We start from the raw sequence: 20,658 nt of genomic DNA, 5'->3' as shown, positions 1-20,658 counted from the left end.
AAGTTATTTGCCCAGCCCACACATCTTCCCAAAGTAGTGTATTTCCACCATTTCCCACCTTGATTTTACAGTTTTTTGCAAACTTGATCCACGGACTTCTGATAGACCTCCATACTCCAGTCTCATAAGGTTGTGTGGGCATGTAGGTAGTCCACTTGTTCTTCATTCCAAACCTAACCTTGGTCGTCTCCTTCCACAGTGCTTGTTCCTTGTTCCTGTGATGCAAATCACCACAGCCATTTCATCAGAAGGTTTTGATTCTGCAATTTTAGGTTCCTTATTCCCAGACCCCCTACTTTTTTGCTTTGAATGACTTCATCCCACTTTACAAGATGATATTTGTGCTCATTAGGATCACAGTTCCCTTGCCACAAAAAATTTCTCCAGATAGCATCCATTGTTATCCATTCTGTCAATCACATTTGCAGGCATTGGGAAAACTAATATCATGTATGTAGGCATGGCATCCAACACACTGTTGAGAGTAACTCTTCAACCTAGAGACAAATATTTGCTTTTCCAATTCACTAGCTTAACATTGTTACATATGCCTTTTGACTTGCTCTTATCCCCCAAGGGCATGCCAAGGTACACTGGAAAGTTCTATCTTTCCCCCAGGATATTTGCTAACGCATTTATGTTGGGCACCTTATTAACGGGGTAAATGAAACTTTTCCCCAGTTGATGTGTAACCCTGAGATGGCTTCGAACAATATCAAGATGATTCTTAAATACTTTGGTTGGCAGCTCTCTACATCACAAAATATCAGGGTGTCATCAGCATATTTTGGGTTGTTCCTTCATACTTTTTATGTACGAGCACACTATTGGTGTACTCCTTTGTTTATAATACTAGTTAACCTTCTCAAAAATAAAGAGGGGCTGAAGAGAACTGGTGACTATACATCCCAGCATGTATATGGTGGATTGTGGGGAAGGGAAGGAACTCAAGGCATTTTGAAGATAAAAGCAATCAAATACAAGAAATCAAGATGAACTGCCTTAGTCTCTTATATTTTTGGTGTAAACAGAAACTAATGGAGGACATAGAAGATCTGGTAGATTTCATAGGAGAAGTGTACTGTTTTTTTTTGGGTTTTCTGCTTTTGCTCATCCCGGTGTCCTTTTGGACTATAACCCTCTCCCACAAATCCTCTGGATGATGGGCTTTTGTGATTAACAAAACATTTACCTTATCTCAAGAAAAAATTAAGGAACCTGAAAAAAGACAACTCCAATTTGAACAAGGATGTCTAAAGCAAGTTGGAAGTAAGAAGAAACGGAGCAGTAGGATCTAGTTTACCTTTGTTTTAAGTACACGCAACTGTATGTAGCTCCATGATGTAAATTTGGGACCCCAGCCTTTAGTGCTGAAGATTAATACACAAAATTGTTACCTTTGTCCCAAAAAAAAAAGAAACGGACCAATAGAGGAACTTGTAGTACTAGACGAGGCTAGAGAAAGTAGAACTCCAATTCAGTCTAAAAAGCAATAGATTTTGAGTCCAAAAGTGGAGTTCAAGGAACTAGCCAAAGCTAAATGTCATGGAGAAAAAAATAAAGAAGTCAATGGTAGAAAGATAGGAACAGAAACATAAAGTACCTTCCATCAATAGCCAATTCACATAGAAGATTCAACAAAATCGACAAGCTTAAAGAGGAAAATAAAATAATAGAAGACAAGGTATACATCTAAGATGAGATTATTAATAACTCTCAGAATTTGCAAATTGAGAATGAAGTGTGGAGACGTAATGCCGACTTCGATGAAGTAGCCAAAGTGTCTGAGATGTTAGAGAAAGCCCTCAAGGAAGAGGAAGTGGATACTGCTATACGATCATGTGCTCCAGATAAGACTCCAAGACTAGATTTTTTTTTAATTATTTTTTCTAATGAAATAAGAAGGATATCATTAGCAAAAAGCATCCAGAAGATGCAAGCATTACAAAGAGATAATCAGCTCCCAGGAAGGCAAAAAAAGCTATCACAACTATCAACATAGATCTATGAACTAATAAATTCTAGGAAAGATTCAACAGTAATGACAGAGGAGTGGTTGACCCAACTAAAAAGATTAATCAAACAACTAGCCTTAAGAGAGGAACTGGGAGTTGGGATGCCATCAAAATACTGTTGTTCCTCTCTATCTATAAGCAACACAAAATACAAGCAAGAACCAAATACCAGATCTTTTTTATGGACTTCCTAGGAACTCAACACACAAAAGCCTCTCTCAAAGAGACAGGCATGGCCCAAGCCAGGCCAAAGCAGTGTTATGAAAGGCGCTCGCCTCGTCGCCAAAGGCGAGAGGCGAGGCGAGGCGAGGGTGGCTCGCCATTCTCTGGCGAGGCGAGGCGAGGAGAAAAAGGCGAGCCCCTGGCGATCGATGGCGCTGAAATGGCGAGCGAAAGGCGCCGCCTTTTTGATTAAAAAATTTTTGACTTAATAAAATTAGTCAAAATTAGGGTTGTTTTTTTTTTACTTTTGAAATTTTTCTGAAATCCACATCGCGACTCTCTCTCGATCGATCGATTGACTCTTCTCCCTCGCTGTCGCAAGCTTCTCCTTCTCCCTCGCTCTCCCTCGCAGCCTCGCTGTCGCCTTCAGCTTCTCCTTCTCCCTCGCTCTCCCTCGCAGCCTCGCTGTCGCCTTCAGCTTCTCCTTCTCCCTCGCCGACGACCCTCGTGAGTCGCGACTCTAGTTCCCTCCGACGTCCGACCCNCTCACTCTCTGTTTTCAGGTAATGTTTTCTGATTTCTGTTCTTCTTCTTTATTTTTTCTGTTCTTCTTCTTCATTTTTTCTGTTCTTCTTCTTCATTTTTTTTTTCAGTTACTGTTTTTTTGTTTACACTTTACAGCAGTCAGGCACTAAGTGCTTACTGCTTTGTGTATATGTGAAGTGTAAATTTTTTTAAAAAAATTCTTTTCCTAATTATTTATTTCAATATTTCTAACAGCGAATTAATTGAATTTAATAATCAATCGCGGATGCTACCAAAAAGAGGGACATTGGATGGAATTATGGCACACAAGGAGCGACGAAAGATTCGGTCAATTGTAACTTTTGTGGGATTACCTGGTGGAATAACTCGACACAAACAACATTTAGTGGGTGGTTTCAAAAATGTTAAACAATGTGTCGCTTGTCCGTCGGAAATTAGAGAAGAAATAAGGGCTTATATGCAAAACAAAATAGCTAATAATCCCAAATTTCAAATGAGGCAACCGGAAGAATTTGTTGATATTGATGATCTTGATGAAATGGATGATTATGCGGAAATGAGGCCTCCCTCCAAAACTCAAAAGATATCTTCTAGTGGAGGTTCATCCACCGCACGGAGTGTGACGAAAGGACCTTTGAACCTCTATTTTTCACAAAAATCAACACAAAAAGGAGGCTTAGAAAAAGGAGGAGGAATCGAAGAAACAAAGAAAATTCTAAGAGAGCGTGCGGTAAGTGCTTTTGCAATTTGGATGTATGATGCCGGGCTCCCTTTTAATTGCGTCAATCACAAATCATTCGATAAATTTATTGAGGCGGTTGGACAACATGGCCCCGGAATGAAGCCTCCTACATTCCATGAAGTTAGAGTCACTCACCTTAAAAAAGAGGTGGATAAAGTAGAAAAAATTGTTGATGAGCATAAAGTGCAATGGACAAAGTTTGGTTGTTCCATTATGATGGACAAATGGACGGCACGAAATGGCAAAATGATCATCAATATTTTGGTGAATTCTCCAATCGGTAGTGTATTTCTTGGTTCGGTTGATGCTAGCAATGAATCTACCGATTCCACCAAAATGTACAAGTTATTTGAAAGCACTATCGAAAGAATTGGACCGGAAAATGTGGTACAAATTGTCACCGATAATGCTAGTGAGAATGTCAAAGCGGGAAGTATGATGATGGGTGCGTATCCACACATTTATTGGACTCCATGTGCCGCTCATTGCATCAACTTGATATTTGGTGACATATTCAAGGTTAAGCCATATGCTTCCGGTAATCAACCTATCCTTTAACTTTATTAAGTTTCTTTATAGTCAATACTCAATAATTCATTAGCTACTAATTAATTTAATTTAATCTTTCTATAACAGTTTTTAAGAAGGCCATCAGAATCCATTCTTACATTAGTCAAAGGCCATTGTTGTTAAACTTGATGAGAAAATTCACCAAAGAAAGAAATTTGGTGAAACCGGCCAAGACAAGATTTGCAACGGCATTCTTAACTTTGAGAGCTATGTACATTCAAAGAAAAAACTTGAAAACTTTAGTCCTCTCAACCGAATGGAATTCAAGCAAATTTGCAAAGGAAACTTCGGGGAAAGAAGTTGCCAATCTTCTTATTTCTATCCACTTTTGGAATGATGTTGTTCGGGCACTTACAGTTTGTAGCCCTTTGACAAAAGTGCTTCGTTTGGTGGATGGGGAGAAAAAACCACCAATGGGTTATATTTATGAGGCAATGGATAGAGCCAAAGAAGCTATTGCACATGGTTTTCGTGGAGTTCAGAAGCATTATGAGAAAGTGTTTCAAATTATTGATGCAAGGTGGTCAGAACAACTCCATCGGCCTTTGCATGCTGCAGGCCATGTTTTGAACCCAGGATTATATTATAAAGCTGAAGAAGAGGGAACTTTATTACAGAGTTTGTGGACCGAGTATTATGCATGTGTTGAGAAGTTGGTCCGTGATACAACAATACAAGATGCACTAATCGCTGAGCTTCCTAAGTACAAAATGGCGGATGGACTATTTGGTTGTGGTCCGGCTAAAAGAGCTAGAGAAACAAGGTCACCGGGTAAGTGGGTTGATTTAGATCTTACTTAAATTATTTGACTTACTAATAGTCACTAACCTTTAAATTTATTTTATTATAGTTGAATGGTGGTCACTATTTGGTAGTGAAACACCAAACTTGCAAAAGTTTGCCATGAAAGTATTAAGCCTAACTTGTAGCTCATCTGGATGTGAGCGAAATTGGAGTGTGTTTGAACACGTAAGTAAAAATTTATATCCTATTTTTCATATTATATTATTATCAATATCAACTAGTTAATATCAATAACTTATGCACAGATTCATTCCAAAAAGAGGAATAGGCTTACACTATCGCGTCTCAATGATCTAGTGTACATTAAGTACAATAGAACATTGAATCGTCGTTATGATGCTCGTGATCTTATTGATCCAATTCGCTTGGATAACATAGATGATTCAAATGAATGGTTAGTTGGATGCCCCGAAGATCAAGATGATGAACTAGTATATGAGGATGATGATCTTACTTGGGGTAGTGTTGCTACGGCAATTGGAGCGGACGAGAGTATCTATCATCTTAGGGGACTTTCTTCAAGATCAATAGTATTTGACAAGGGCAAAGGAGTAGAAAGTGCATCTACAAGTTCATCTTCAAGTAGGACTCGGACACTAATTGATGAAGAATACGAGGAGGAAGAAGATGAAGAGCAATATAATGATGTAGAGGATTATGATCTTCAAGAGTTGGATAATTTTGAAGAAGAATAGACTTTTAAAGTTTTGGTTTATTGTATTTTGAATTGTTTGGTCTTTAAAGTTTTAGACATTCTATTGGTTTTTGAATTGAATATTTGCTAATATGTGTTATTGCTATTAAGACTTTGGATAAAATATGCAATTAAATATTTTTAATTTTTGGTATTAATTGGCGCCTTTATTCAAAAAGGCAAGCGCCTCGCCGCTCGCCTCGCCGCGTGGCGAGGCAGGCCCTTGTCGCCTTTTGTCGCCTCTCGCCGTCCACAACACTGCNATTTTTGGTATTAATTGGCGCCTTTATTCAAAAAGGCAAGCGCCTCGCCGCTCGCCTCGCCGCGTGGCGAGGCAGGCCCTTGTCGCCTTTTGTCGCCTGTCGCCGTCCACAACACTGGGCCAAAGAGAGAAAAGAATATGTTCCAAAGGCCTGTGGCAACAGTGCAATGAAGAAACAGGTGATTGATAGATTTTGGGTTGCATGAGCACATGTAGCATCTTTTGGCTAAACGAAACTTCCTCCTCATAAGATTATCATGTGTTAAGCAAGAACTATTAAGACTGACCCAGCTGAAACATATGACTTTTGGAGGCATCTTAGTTCTCCAGATAAGTTTCCAGGGCCGCAGATCATTAAGTGTCTTTCTTGAGCTTAGATGTAAGTAGCTTTCTTTGACCTGATAGGAGCCATCCCTTTTACTCCCCCCCAACTGAGTGTATCCCTGCTTTGCCTGTGGACTGAGTTGGTCTGGATGGAGGCAATGAGGGCCATAAATTCTTCCAACTCCCAGTCATTTAGATTTCTCCCACAGTCACATTCCAAACATTATCTTCCCAACACCGAGAGATGGTTGAGCCATTTAGATTTCTCCCCCATATACATTCCAAACAATATCTTCCCAACACTTAGAGATGGTTGAACCTGGATTGGAGGCAATCTGAAATATTCTTGTAAATACCTGTTCATAAGAGGGACGCTTCCCAGTCAAGTGTCTTTCCAAAACTAGACGTGCTCCTCACTTCCCACCTTGAGAGTAGCATTGTTGTAGAAGACCTCCCACAAGTTCCTTATAGCTTTCTAGACCTCGGTACCATAAGGAACAGTGACTTCATTAGAGCAACAGTGACGTGCTACCAAATTTTGCATAGATCACCCCCTTCCATAGAACAGTTGTCTCCTAATTGTACGTCCAGTGCCACTTCATTAGCATACACTTGTTATGTAACACCAGGTCTTTAATCTCTAAGCCTCCAAACTGCTTTGGCATGGTGACTTTGGCCCATTTCACAAGGTGGAATTTCTAATGCTTACTATTACCGTCCCAGAGGAAGTCCTAATCTTGTCAGGATGATTTTGCACATTAGCTGGCATGGGAAGAGGGGCATAAAATAGGTGGAAATACTATCCAAGACACCATTGATGAGTGTTGCCCTTGCCCCTTATGAGAGATTATTGCTGCCAGGAAGTTAATCGTCTTTCGAACTTTTCCACAATACCATCCAAGCCCCAACTGATTAGTAACTAGCACCCAATGGTATCCCCAAATAGGTAGTGAGAGAAGATCCAATTGAGCAACACATGATGTCAGCCAAATTCTCCAAGTTAGGGACCTCATTAGCAGGGTAGGTAATACTTTTAGACATGTTAATGTGGAGAGCTTACATGGCTTCAAAAAGCATAGAAGTGAGGATAAGGTACTGCACTTGGGATTTCCCAACTTCATAGAAGATTAGTGTGTTGTCAGCAAACAAGAGATGTGATATAGAAACTGTTAGACCCGAACCATTTCCCACCATAAATCCTCCTAGCTAATGTAATTGCTTGGCCTTTTCTAACATCCTACTTAACCCCTCCATAGCCAGAATAAATAAGAAAGGTGATAAGGGATCAGCTTGCCTAATGCCTCTCATGTGAGAGAAAAATCCCACGTGACTAATATTTACCACTATAGAATACTTTACAGTGGAGATGCTATATTTGATCCATCTAATACACCTTTCTCCAAAACCCCATCTGCCTTAGGATTGAGAATGAATGAACAGTTTAGCTTATCAAAAGCTTATTCTATGTCGAGATTAAAAAGAAGATCAGAGGTACCACTTCTTTCTTCCGGTCCAAAACTTCACTGGCAATATGAGTTGCATCAAAAATTTGCCTTCCTTGTACAAAGGTATAACCGAAAACTGAAGACGAGACCTCTAATCACCTTTCTAATCCTTTCAACAAGCACTTTGGTCAGGATCTTGTAAATACTACCAAAAGGCTAATAGGCCTGAAATCTTTAAGTTCTATTTCTAATAGGCCTGAAATCTTTAAGTTCTATTGCACCTTTCTTTTAAGGGACAAGCGCAATGAAAGAAGCATGGATGGATTTCACGACGTGCCAATTACTGTGAAAGCGATTTGAGGGTACCCAAAATATCCAGCTTGATAATATTCCGACACTTGGTAAAAAGCCATTGAGAAACCATCTGGCCCTGGGTGAAGCACAAGATTGATAGTATTCAAAATCTCTTCTTCTTCGAAAGTTTGTTCCAGAGTATTTTTTCGTCTATGCTTAGGCCACCTAAGCCCTCCAAAGAAGTTATGGGACTCTGGGTTCATTTTCCGCATATAAATCTTGATAGAAATCAAGAATTACTTTTTCACCTACTCTTTCCTTTCAATCAAGTTATCACCAACCTATAACATGTCAATGTGATTGTACCTCCTATGAGAGTTGGTAGCCTTTGGAAGTACTTAGTGTTTCTATCACCTTCCTTCAACCACAAACACCTAGATTTTTGGCTACAGGAAGTTTCCCCTACTTTTGCTACGAGTTCTTTTTAATTTGAGACAATATCTATTAGAAGATCATCCATAGCTTTGTTGATTCTTATATTAAGCTTTCCAAAGACCTCCTTGTTCCAATAACCTTTCCTTAGTAGCTTGTTCTACTATCAGGAGATCATCCATAACTTTGTTGATTCTTGTACTCGAGGCCTATATTATCATCATTTCACTATGATTTTTTTCCAACAAAACATGGGGAGTACATCGAGCCTGAGGTGATGGGGGCACTCAATCATTTCTATCAGCAATGTCACTTGATGAAACATTCTTCTTTCATTGCCTTGATACCCAAAGTAATAGAGCTTAGAGACGATACGCCAACCAATGAGGGGTGGCTAATGAGGGTCTGGATTGGCGACTAAAATCTGAAGACCCAAGCATTATGTGCAAAGCTTGATAAAGAGAAGGCTTTTGACTAGTTGAATTGGTCTTATCCAATACCAAATTGAGGAAGGTGGGATTTAGAGACAAATGGATAAGGTGGATCAAATTCAACATTTCAATGGTCAAATACTAGTAATACAATTGAAGAATTAGAGTAATATATAATACAATAACAATAATGATGTTGATAAGTGGAAGAGGGAGCAGACAAGGTGCTTTAACCTAGAACCATGTTCTCCCATGGGAAAGAGAGAAATCGCATAACTACCTACTAACCCTTTACCCTAATCCTCAACCCCCATGCTTTTCTATCAAAGGTCATGTCCAAGAAATTTGAAGATGCATCATGTCATATCTAATCACCCTCTTGAATTCTTCCTCGATCTACCTTTACCTCTCCTTAGACCAATCACTCTCAACCTCTCGCACCTCCTCATTTGTGCTCCTCTTTACATGCCCGAACCATCTCAGACTCGCTTCCGGCATTTTGTGTCATATATCTTTGTACCTTAACTTATCTCTACTAGTGTGCCCACACATCCCCACATCCTGCATACTTAACAAGTACCAAAAAAACACAAGAAGTTCACATAATTTCACAACCTAAGGGGTGAAGAACAAGATCATATATCGGCACAAAGCAGGTTTCATCCAAAAAAAAAAATTATTTGCAAAAACTATGTTCCATCCAAAAAATTATCGACAAAAATCCAATCATCATAAGTTAAGGAAGCTTACATGTCAAAATTAAGGAAAAGAATTCGCATAGTGCGTGCTTCCACACAAAAACCCTGTCAAATAAGCAAAGTTATTATAAATTAGATTAGAAAAAGTTAGGGGTCGTTTGGCAGAGTGTATAAAAATAATGCTCAATAAAGTGTATTAATAATGCTTGCATTAGTTATACATAGATTATCTCTTATGCATTGTGTGGTTTGGTGTATCAAAAATAGTAGGCATTGTATAAAAATATTTATTTACAAAGTTATCCTCCACAATTATGGTGGAAAAGATGTAAAAGTGTTTTTGACGGGTAATTGTGTCTTTAATCATGCTAATGCATGTATTAAATCCCTTCTTTGCATTACTAATACCTAGAAATCCATGGTATTAGTAATACACTCCTCAATACACAATAGAGTGTATAACTAATTATTAGTTATGCATAGCATGAAAAAGTGTACCAAACAAGGGATTACTAATACACAAAATTAATGCATGCACTATTTTTGCTAATGCACTCTACCAAACGGTCCCTTAGTATTCATGCTAATGCATGTATTTTTGCGGGGTAATTGTGTCTTTAACCATTTTAATGCATGTATTAAATCCTTTTTTGCATTACTAATACCTAACCTAGAAATCCATGGTATTAGTAATACACTCATCAATACACAATAGATTGTATAACTAATGCATAGCATGAAAAAGTATACCAAACAAGAAATTAATACACAAAATTAATGCATGTACTATTTTTGCTAATGCACTCTACCAAACGGCCCCTTAGTATTCACTTGACTACTTCGTAGATTCAATGTAAAGGTTGGAAGCAATAACTACAGGAGAATAATTCCAAAAAGTAAGAAGATTCTGAAAATACCCTCAAGATTTCAAGAACAAGAATGCGATGCCACAATGGTAAGTCTAGAGATATAACTCTCACCAACATGCTGAGAAATACCTGCCCAAAAGAGGATTGACTAGTTTAGTGGTGCAAGATTCTCATAAATAGGAAATAAAGTTGCCAATCAGAAATAACAAATAAATAAGAAAATATATCAAATCAAGCAAGACTAAAAGATCAGGAGATTTGTTAATAAATTTGGCATTAGATAAAGTAAGCATGCCCTCTGCGAAACTAGAGAATGAGGAGAAAAAAGTGTCTTAATAGTAACGTGGAGTAGAGAACTAAAGAAAGAAATACAAGTACTCATAGTTTGTGTACTAACACGTCACAAATCTTTTAAGAATATACTTTATCAAAAAGAACTACCGAGATTTAGGTTAGGGTTCAAAGTTCTTTTTGTTTCCAATAAGGAATCTAAGGCTAATTGTAATTCACTTTCATCGTTCCCCTCCTATCTAACATTATGCATCACAATTGTAGGACAGTCTTAATGATCAAAGAATATATATTGCAAGTTGGTGAAAATCAAAATCTTGCCACTCATCTTCTACATTAGTTCTCCATGCTCTCCTATCCCCTCTTTTCTTTATCCTAATTCCTAACCTCCTCTACTTCCTTTCACTTTGTATACTCTCTGTTTCTTTATCAATATTGTATTCTCATTTAGGTTTTTGTAAGTATCCCAATATCAACATTATCCTTTTCTCTTTCTTTTAAGGTGGAGATTTAAAGAACACGGGAAAGAATATTAAGACAAAACTTAAATGATAATTTTGTCAAGCTCTTATGTTTAAGTAGTACTAGAAGAAAGAAATCTCGTGCTCTTTACGGGTCTAATCACACGATCGAAAATAATTGTTTTGACTGCAATTCGCAACATAGTTACGTCTTTTTCCATTTAGCATGTGTTTTTGAGTGAATGATATATGATGACTATTCAATGAAAGTTGTATTTACAATACTCCTTAATTATCATAAAAGAAAAATTGAACATGCAACTACGTCACAAATAGTACAACCTATGCACTGAAAACCATATTTACAAAATTTACTTCAAAATCCTGCTAACTCCTATGGAGATAGTGTCATTTGAATAAATTTGATTACACCAAAAACATAGTAACAAAAGGCAGTTTAGCTTAATCTTTTGCTGTAAAAACATCTAGCATTCCTCTTCGGCCAAGTTGTCCACTAAATGTACACCAGCTTTCTCCCAGCTCGGCATTGCTTCATTGCTTCAGTAATCTTTTCGTGCATGGTCCATGAGATGCCTTTGGGATTTAGAAGATCCTCCATAGTTGTCCAGTGCCTTTGCAATGAAAAAATTAATTGTATGTCTCATACACGTTTGGATTATTGGCCAGTATTTTCTTCACAAACATACTCGATTGGATTATTGGCCAGTATTTCCCCACAAAAAAACACGTAGGACAATGTGGTATCCGTCTCCTCTTCAAATTATCTTGGGTGAGACTAGCTTCTTGATAAAGCAAGCCACTTTGTGTGGGATTTTGTTTTCCCAGATGTCTTTCCATGGATAGTTTCTTATGTAGTAAGGTGTTTGATTCCTCCACCTATAAGCATTACTTACTTTGAATTGGCCCTTCTTATTACCTTTCCACCATAAGATATCTTGACTTTCCAATCTCCCTTGAAGTGTTCGATGGTACTAATGAAATCTACAACTCTTTGGATCTCCCGAACAGTGTTCAGGAAAGCGAGCGCTCTATCGTTAAGAGAGATGAAGCGAAGCGATGGGAGCCTTCTACGCTTCACAGATTAGAATGAGTATGTGAGTGCTTCATCGGTTAAAGCGGGAAGTGGGGCCTTATTGCTTTTTTCCACTTCACGCTTTCCTGAACGTTGCTCCCAGTCATTTAAATGCAATCTGAAGTTGAAGCTCCATCCATAGGGTGTCCAAAATTATCCAATGGTCTTTTGTTGATGAGAGACTAATGCATAAATATTGGGAACAGATTTTCCAGTCTTCCCGTCTCATGCCATTCATCTTCCAAAAATCAGTTTTAGCTTTGTTCACCACTTTAATCATAATGTTAGCCTCCATAATGTTTTGATAGACCTCCATAAACTAACTCCATAGGATGTCGTTATTTCTTTCGTCAACTAGTGGTCTTCCTCATCATACTTATCATTAATAACATTCCTCCATAGAGTCTGGTTCTCATTACTATACCTCCATAATCGCTTCATTCTACAGACATTCCTTTGGAAATTAAAGTTCTTGATTCCCAATTCTCCTTGTCTTTTCCCCAGTTATCACTGCTTCCCAGTTGACCAGATTATAACCCATCCTTTCATTGTTTGCTCCTGATCTTGTCCAATATATTAATGACCCTTTCTGAAATGGGGAAACCGGAGATCGTATAGGTAGGCAGTGAATCAAGGACTGAGTTGATGAGAGTTAGTCTGGCTCCCCTGGTGAGATATTGAGTCTTACATCTTGCAATTTCTTTTCACATGTTTCAATTACACTATTCCATATTTCAGTTGATTTTGATTTTTCTCACTACAGCATCCCTAGATAGATGGTGGGTAGATTCCCCAATTCCCTACCTTGGATTGATTCAAAATCTCCATGTTTTGCTCCTCATTAATAGGATATAGGAAAACTTTTCCTCCAATTGATGTGCAACCCAGAAATCCCTTCAAAAAGTACCAAAATCACCCTAAGGGTCCAGAGTTGATCCTCTTCAGCATCACATAGTAGCAGATTATCATTAGCATATTGCAAGTGAGTTATCCACAGGTTCCTTTCTCCAATTCTAGCAACATCAAACCCTCTGAGCCACCCATTCATGTTTATTGTTTTGATCATGTTGTTAAGATCCTCCATGGCTATTAAGAAGAAAGGGGTGACAAAGGATTTCCTTGTCTTAAACCACTTTGTGCATGGAAAAATCATGTCGATGAGCCATTAATAAGCACTAAGAATCTTACTGTTTAGATGCAGTATTTGACCCATTTGTATCCACTTTTGGCCAAACCCCATTCTTCTCATAGAATCCCATAAGTACTCCAAGTTAACATGGTCATACGTCTTCTCCATGTCTAGCTTACACAAGATTCCAGGCATTTTTTGCTTTAGTCTAGAGTCAACAACTTCATTAGCGATTAGCACTACATCCATGATTTGTCTACCTTTGACGCAGGTCATTTGTTATGGATCAATCAACTTGTCTATCACCACTTTTAACCATTCTTCTGGCACTTTGGCAAACAACTTTATATACTGCCTATTCTGATTGGTCTAAAATCCCTCAACTCTTTGGCTCTTTCTTTAGAATGAGAGTTAAAAAGTGGCATAAAAGACTTCTTTCAAACCTTTCGTGTTCATGAAAATTCTGAAAGGTCAGCATGATGTCTTGCTTTAATATCTCCCAACATTTTATGAAGAAACCCATTGTGAAGCCATATGGGCCGAGTGTTTTGACTGTTGCACATAGTTTTAGACATCTCAGAACTTCACTCTCCTCAAAAAACCCTCATAGCATCTCTTTTTCCTCATTTGTTACTCTGGGACAAGTAGGAAACAAGTAAGTTGGTCTCCAGCTTGTGGCATCACATATAACTTTCTGTGATATTCCCAATTTCCCCTTCAATTCTTCCAGGATCTTGAGATAGTTCTCCCTGAATCATGAGTTGTTCAATGTTGTTGTACCTTTTGTGTGCATTTGCCATTTTGTGAAAAAAATTGGTGTTTCTATCAGCCTTTTTTAGCCACAATGACTTTGACTTTTGCATCCACGATATTTCGTCATTTTTACTCCAACAAACTTGTTGCCCTCCAAACTGTCTCCTCTTCAGTAAGTCTTCTTTCTTGCATTGTTTAGTCAAACTCGGCCAGTTTATTAAGTAAATTCCTTCTCCTTATTCTCAAGTTTTCCTTGTTCACTCTTGTTCCATTCCTTTAAGCTTATTTTTTAGAGCTTCAAGGTTGGATGCAAGATTGAAATTCGGCTTTCAAGTGGAGTTGAAAGAGCTCCACCATTCCTTAACTCTCATTAAATCCTTTTGTGCCAAGCTACCAATTTTAAAACTTGAAGTAGCTTTTGTTCTTGTTCCACCCTCCCTCTTGTAATACAATAGGTGAGTGGTCTGATCTTAGCCTCTGCAGTGGCATTTGTTTTAAATTGTGAAAGTTTTCATCCCAATCATGTCAGTCCTTGAGGCTATCTCCTGATTATCCCCTTTAAACCAAGTATAATTCTTGTCTTCAAGTTGTATATCAATCAGCTTCAAGTCTTAAATGAAATCAGAGAATTTTCCAATGCCCCTTGATCTTCTTAGGAAGTTTCTCTTTTCAGAGATGAATCTGGCCAAAAGCAAAGTAAGAAATCCTAACTTATGGTTTTTGGCTTACTTTATCATTTTAGCTTTAAAACCAAGTGCTTATAAGCACTTTTTTAACTTACTCCAACACTCCTAAAGTGCTCAAAAGCTATTTTGGATTAAAAGCTATTTTGGATTAAAAACACTTCAAATAAGTCAATCCAAACAGGCTCTCAGTCTGGTTAATTCTGATTAGTCCTAATTGATACACAATATCATTTACAATATTCTTATTTAAATAAAAATGATAAATAATGACCTTTAGAATATTCTTAACATAAGGCGAATAGTTTGTCAACATAGATGGAATTTCGTCTCAGAAAGAATCCATGATGACCACTATAGGGGACAGCAAGGGTCATAAAATAGTTATAATTCTACCTCAGATTCAGTTATAAGTGAAGAACTGTAATGCCTGATTATGTTGGCTACTGAACGCAACACCAAACGCCGGAAATAAGGTTCTCCAGATTCTCCTTCAAGCTGCTCACAGGAGAATGTATAAGATACAAAGAAAATAATGAAGCAGATTCTTGTGAAGACAGCATTTCAAAGTGTATGCTTAAATCTGCTTCACTGAGACTAAATTCCAGATGGAAGAATTATCACCTCAGTATCAGTACGAAGTGATGTCATCAGAAGTGAGCATATCTGGCGACGGAGTACCTGCAATTAGAAGTTACCAAATTGAGAAAGGATAAAACCAATACAACTAGAACAAAAGACAATATCCCTGTACCTCTTCATAAGGAACCAACGCTCTGAACAACACCACATAATTGGATAAAACAAACCTGAAAAGAAATAAAGCAACAGAAGAAAAACCAAACTATTATATAAGTTAGTCAACTTCTACAGCAAACTCTTTCAGACTCATTCAGGCCATCTACATAAACATGTTTAGTTGACTCCTCTTCCTCCTACAAACGCTGGATAAAATAGTACAGCTGCTACTTTAGCTCATGCTCTAAAGACTAAAGCATGGCCTACTCTTATAGCATCAAGGCTCTCCAGCCATGGACAATCAAATCAATCAATTAAGTGCAGAAGGATGTGGAACGGAACCATTATCCACCGAGTATCGAAACATGCATCAGCTGGCCCACAATTTCAGGATATATATGTATATATATCATGTACACAGAACAAATTATGTCAATAACTCAATCTTGATATGTATTTGGGAAAAGAATGGCAAGACTTCAGAACTCCACTAGTTAGGGGATGTAGGAAATTAATGTATTACTCAGAAGTTGAAAAAGTAACAGTTTTTACAAGCTTAATTTAGCAAGTACAGCAATTTTTTAAAGAGGTAACTATTATAATGCTACACATTCATGTGATACACTCCACAAGCATCAAGTAGAATTCATATCTAAGGGGACAGAAGTATAATATCTAAAAGGATAGATCATTACTCAAGTATATCAAGTGCAAATGTCCGTTGAATGGAACTGGCACGTAGCCAAACAGCCTGAAGTACAAAACAAACATAATATTAGGGAGGAATCTAACACTTAAATTTGCAACGGAAAGCACAATTATAATGGATCACTTTCAGAAAGGAGACGGTCCAAAGATTTTGAATATCTTTCAAACAAGAAGAAGAACCACTCATATCGGCACGGCACATACAGATCCACCTGCAGCAAGAGCTGTCAGGTCCTCAAGCAACTGAAGTGCGAGCTTTCCAGAATTAGTTAGGATATCCCTCATCAGTGATGGACCTCCAGAACAAACCTCTTGCTCCAATGACCTGTTCAAGTATGTCGCAGAAATTGAAATTCGTAAATCATAACATCAGACTTCATAAGACAAGTACACAAATTCTTTGAACTGCCCAACTAGATCAACCACTAACATAACTTCGTGAATGCCAGTAGAATAGCATAGCTTGCATAGAAAAAAATGATCTTTCATTAAAAAAGGAAGATTTAGTCAATAAGAAGGAAGAGTACAACAAGAGGAGAAGATGTCCTTGAGGCAAAATTTTTGAAATATAAGATTTAAACGAATAGAGTTCTTTATGATCACTCATAGATTAGTGTAGGTGCAGTACTAATAATGACTAACTACACAGGCATGGACAGTGGGAACATAACACACCCTTAACGCAGTAGGAAATACTAGGTATGTTCAACTTCAAGAGGCAAGACGGGCCAGACCACCCAAGAGACATCTATTAAGTTGCTGAATCACCGTGAGTGGAATATAGTAATGAGTTGTTGGACATGCAGAGAAGAGGACGGAAAAAACTAAATCCATTATACTATCAGGACGTGTACTTGTCATTGAAAGAAAAAAGAAGTTATCAGGATGTGTACATACTCTAGATGATTTATATTGCGGTTGACATCACTAGTAACTGAACTGCTACGAGAAATATACACTCCAGAACCAAATTTCCCGGCTGGAAGTGACTCAGCAGAAATCACGCGGTCAAATATCAATGCCACAGCTTGCCTAAAAGTTGCAGCAGCAGTACTGAAACAATTTTCAAAGCATGAGCACCCAAATGAAACAGGACATAGAAAGGTAACAGCCAACTTAATGCATTGAACTTTCACCCTTTTAAACTCACTTTCGCACACTATCAGAGGATCTATTGTGTTCAAGAAGGTGAAGAATAATACCAAGAGCTTGAGCAGTGTATTCCTGAAAGTTATAGAAAAGTTAATGCATATCCAGTTCGAAAAGGAAGACCAACCACAACTCTCTCAAAATAACATTTCCCACCTTAAGAGAAAAATGGGAACTGTGGATGGAATTAGAAGAAGGATTTTCTCTAGCTTGCTTCCCCTCATTTCTCTCCCTACCTTCCTTCCATTACATGTAATCACATACTCACTAGCTATAACCTAGGCTTTTATCATTCTTTAGTATACAGCTGTATGTTATTTCTGTTATACAAACTTCTACATATCAAGTTTCACAATCAAACAAACGATTTGAATTCATTAACCATGAACATAAGTTTTGCGCAACGCTCCATAATCACATAAAAGGTTTTAGAACAAAGTTATGTAATTTATAATACTGCCACCCACATAAGACAGAAAATTAAAGATATTAGACATGGAGTCAACATTCACAAATCAGATGCAACAGGAAGGTGCCCATAAAGGATATTGTTGTCCAGTACAGGCCCTCAAAAGTCTGACAAAATTCCAGTTTTTCTTTTCAACGAACATACAAAACTAGATCAAGCATACATGAACAAGAAGTTTTTCACTTTTCTGCTTCGGTAGATTCAGGCAATTACTTAGTTGTTCAATGTCCTAAAGCACTAATTCAGCCAAATCTCAGAAACACATGGAACAGCCAATCAATTACTATCATAATCAAGATATGCAAGAAATAAACAATTACCTCATCATCAGGTTGTAAACGAGATTGAAATATAATGAGGATTGTCTGCAAGGTCTTAAGTTGAAGACTCTCATCAGCCATTTCCCCGTGCTGTGAAAAGATTTAGAAAAGAGGCAGCTTTTAAATGATGCAAATATAGAGTGTAGAAGCAATTTGTTATGTTTGAACTCAGAATCCACTTACGGCATTTGTTTCTAATTCGGAAGTACTACAGTATGGGAAGAACTAGCAGGTATACTATTTTTCTTGTGACAAGAGAAACCCGCAGCCACTACCCCTTTTGGGTGCTCACAGGTAAAACCTTCGTTCCTATGCAATAGCTCGCAAACCACATAGGAGAGGTAACCCGCACTAGCCACTAGGCAAGCCTATAATGACTTGACCCAGAAGGCAAACCCCTTGCTGTTGCTGGTAAGGGGTTTCGAACTTGAGACCTCCACCATGAAAGTCCCAAGTCCAAACCACTGGACCATCCCAAAGGGTTAGTAGGTATACTATTTTAGGTTACCTGAAATCCAGCATAATTTGCTTTCTATACCTTTTTTATCCAGAAAGTTTCTTTTTCTTTTTATCTTGAGAAGGGGCTTCCTTTCATGTTACATTAGGTGCTCGAAAGGCTCCTTCCGAAAAATTAGGGATGCCAAGGTTCAGAAGTTGGGAGAGGGGACCCAAAATCAATTATAGATATATTGCAATGAAGATGAACTGAATCAAGAGAACCCCACTTCTATGAAGATCTAACAGACTGTGAGCTCTAGTTTATATGTTTACCTTAGACTTGACTACTCTAGCAATCTTAAGTTATGGCAATTGGTCAATGGCACCTGTTTATATCCGGTTACATGGAAAAGATAGAGAAATATATGTGAACTTACATCTTTGAGGGTGTCGAGAATCTCCTTCAAAGCTGAAGTAGCAACTACATCGTGAGAAATGAGTTTTTGCAGACAAGAAAGTCCGATGACGCTCATTTTTACAGTCCTAACTTCACAGGCCATCAAAAATATGTTAAGTATATCCTCGTTATGTGCTATCTCACTGGGGCTCGACAACGATCTTAACTGCAAATATGCAAAAACTAAAATTGAAACAATTATCATTTTAATTTGCAGTTTAAAGTGAATATGAAGAACCTTCAAAATAGCGTGTTCAGCAGCATCTTTGACGGCAGGATATCGCCTGCGAGCTTCTGCCGATAAAGCTCGAAGATCTGACTCCAACACTGCCATCAAAGCCATCTCTTTTAAGGTTGAAAATTGGAATTGGGGAAAGGGTCTGGGTTGGCTAATTATGTTGATTGGAGCTGCTGATGGGATGGGTCGGCTCGGTACAAAAAGGCCGGGAGACCTGGTAAGGAATGGCTAAGGATGAAGCTTGGTACAAGTCGAAAGCACAAGCATATGGAGACGACGAAAAATGTGGTTCCGACGACTGCCGAAATCAAAATGTCTCGAACAAGGACGGTAAAGGTAAGTGAAGAGGAGGTGGAAATTACTAGATCTCTTGAATTTAGTGTGGGCTGGAAACAAGAAGTTTCAGTTGTTGTTGTTGCTGTTTTGTTTGTATTTTCTGGGCCGTCTTGGTTCTCATGAGAATAAATAAAATTAAAAAAAAAAAAGGTAAGGAGATTCGTAATTTTTAAGAAATGAGAACCAAATGGGGTGAAAAGGAAAATTATCTGGTAGAATATAAATTTAATTGAAAAGAATCAAAATTGCCTTGAACTATGTGAAATAGATTATTTATATTTTTCATTATATTTTGGGATTAGAAATATTTCTATTGTTATTCCAAAAAACCATATTTACCCTCAAGAGTTAATATTCCATATTTTTATTGACTTGGCAAGCCACGTGGGACTATCCTTCCACCTAAGTATTGTCAACTAGAATTCATTACAAAAGAATTAGACCTTTAGTGGTGATAATAATCGCCATAAAAATCCAAAAAATCGTCACTAAAAGTTTTTAACATTAAATTTTAATTTTGTGTTTTTTTCTTCATTATTTAAAAAACAAAAATGATATCGATTAAGTAGGAGTTTGAAGACAATGTATGTTTTATTTTGTATGTTATATGTAAATGTATAAAATGTACAATGATGCATTATATAGTAGGAGATGTGAATCGAGAAGTAATTTTCATGATTTTTCGTAATAATATTTGGTGTTTTTAATATTAATATTGCAAGTTATTTATTTTATAAAATTAGGTTTCAATCGAAAATTAATTATCATATTTTTTTTGTTGAAAAAATAGATTATACTATTAGTCGTCACTAAAAGTCACTCTTAACCTTTAGTGGCAATATTTTGAGATTCTGTGGCAACTTTTTTGCCACTAAAGATCAAGTTCTTTTGCAGTGACACTTAGGTGGAGGCATTAGTCTCATGTGGCAATGTCACATCACTAAAAAGATTGGGGTGTTAACTCTTGAGGGTACTTGTGGTCTCCTAGGATAACAGCGGGGATATTTTTGATCCCAAAATGTAATCGAGGGTATAAGTGATCTATTTCGCATAGTTCAGGGGCAATTTTGACATTTTCCGTAAATTCAAGCATTTATTCAAGGACGA

At 37.6% G+C, this 20,658-nt stretch overlaps 2 protein-coding genes across 3 annotated transcripts in view; one reads left to right on the top strand and one right to left on the bottom strand.

Moving 5' to 3' along the window:
* LOC107031134 (protein MON2 homolog) overlaps positions 1 to 19,658 on the bottom strand; it is a 67,761-nt gene extending 48,103 nt beyond the window's left edge. The window contains exons 1-12 of one of the 2 annotated variants that reach the window (XM_015232373.2): positions 19,216 to 19,658; positions 18,958 to 19,143; positions 18,083 to 18,172; positions 17,295 to 17,368; positions 17,042 to 17,197; positions 16,349 to 16,469; positions 16,132 to 16,187; positions 15,453 to 15,507; positions 15,323 to 15,379; positions 15,095 to 15,196; positions 10,337 to 10,417; positions 9,472 to 9,524 (exon numbers count right to left, since the gene is read on the bottom strand). In XM_015232373.2, coding sequence (XP_015087859.1) covers positions 9,472 to 9,524; positions 10,337 to 10,417; positions 15,095 to 15,196; positions 15,323 to 15,379; positions 15,453 to 15,507; positions 16,132 to 16,187; positions 16,349 to 16,469; positions 17,042 to 17,197; positions 17,295 to 17,368; positions 18,083 to 18,172; positions 18,958 to 19,143; positions 19,216 to 19,320 — 1,136 coding nt within the window. In that variant the 5' untranslated portion in view covers positions 19,321 to 19,658. The remainder of the gene's footprint in view (positions 1 to 9,471; positions 9,525 to 10,336; positions 10,418 to 15,094; positions 15,197 to 15,322; positions 15,380 to 15,452; positions 15,508 to 16,131; positions 16,188 to 16,348; positions 16,470 to 17,041; positions 17,198 to 17,294; positions 17,369 to 18,082; positions 18,173 to 18,957; positions 19,144 to 19,215) is intronic. The other variant, XM_015232374.2, reaches the window with a different exon arrangement.
* On the top strand, positions 3,674 to 5,691 carry LOC107031135. The gene is made up of 4 exons (XM_027911752.1): positions 3,674 to 4,003; positions 4,102 to 4,806; positions 4,886 to 5,004; positions 5,085 to 5,691. The coding sequence occupies exons 1-4, from the start codon at positions 3,679 to 3,681 to the stop codon at positions 5,532 to 5,534; spliced, it is 1,599 nt and encodes a 532-aa protein (XP_027767553.1). The 5' UTR covers positions 3,674 to 3,678; the 3' UTR covers positions 5,535 to 5,691.
* Positions 19,659 to 20,658: the final 1,000 nt, after the last annotated feature.

Source organism: Solanum pennellii, chromosome 9 (genome assembly GCF_001406875.1).
Source record: "Solanum pennellii chromosome 9, SPENNV200".
In the NCBI taxonomy this organism is placed as follows: Eukaryota; Viridiplantae; Streptophyta; class Magnoliopsida; order Solanales; family Solanaceae; genus Solanum; species Solanum pennellii.
Note: the sequence above shows the minus strand (reverse complement) of the source record. Positions and strands in the feature narration are given on the sequence as shown.

Coding starts and splice junctions, on each gene's coding strand:
- LOC107031135 (XM_027911752.1), top strand. CDS start 3,679: ATGATGGACAAATGGACGGCACGAAATGGCAAAATGATCATCAATATT. Junction 4,004..4,101: donor GGTTAAGCCATATGCTTCCG/GTAATCAACCTA, acceptor TTTCTATAACAG/TTTTTAAGAAGGCCATCAGA. Junction 4,807..4,885: donor TAGAGAAACAAGGTCACCGG/GTAAGTGGGTTG, acceptor ATTTTATTATAG/TTGAATGGTGGTCACTATTT.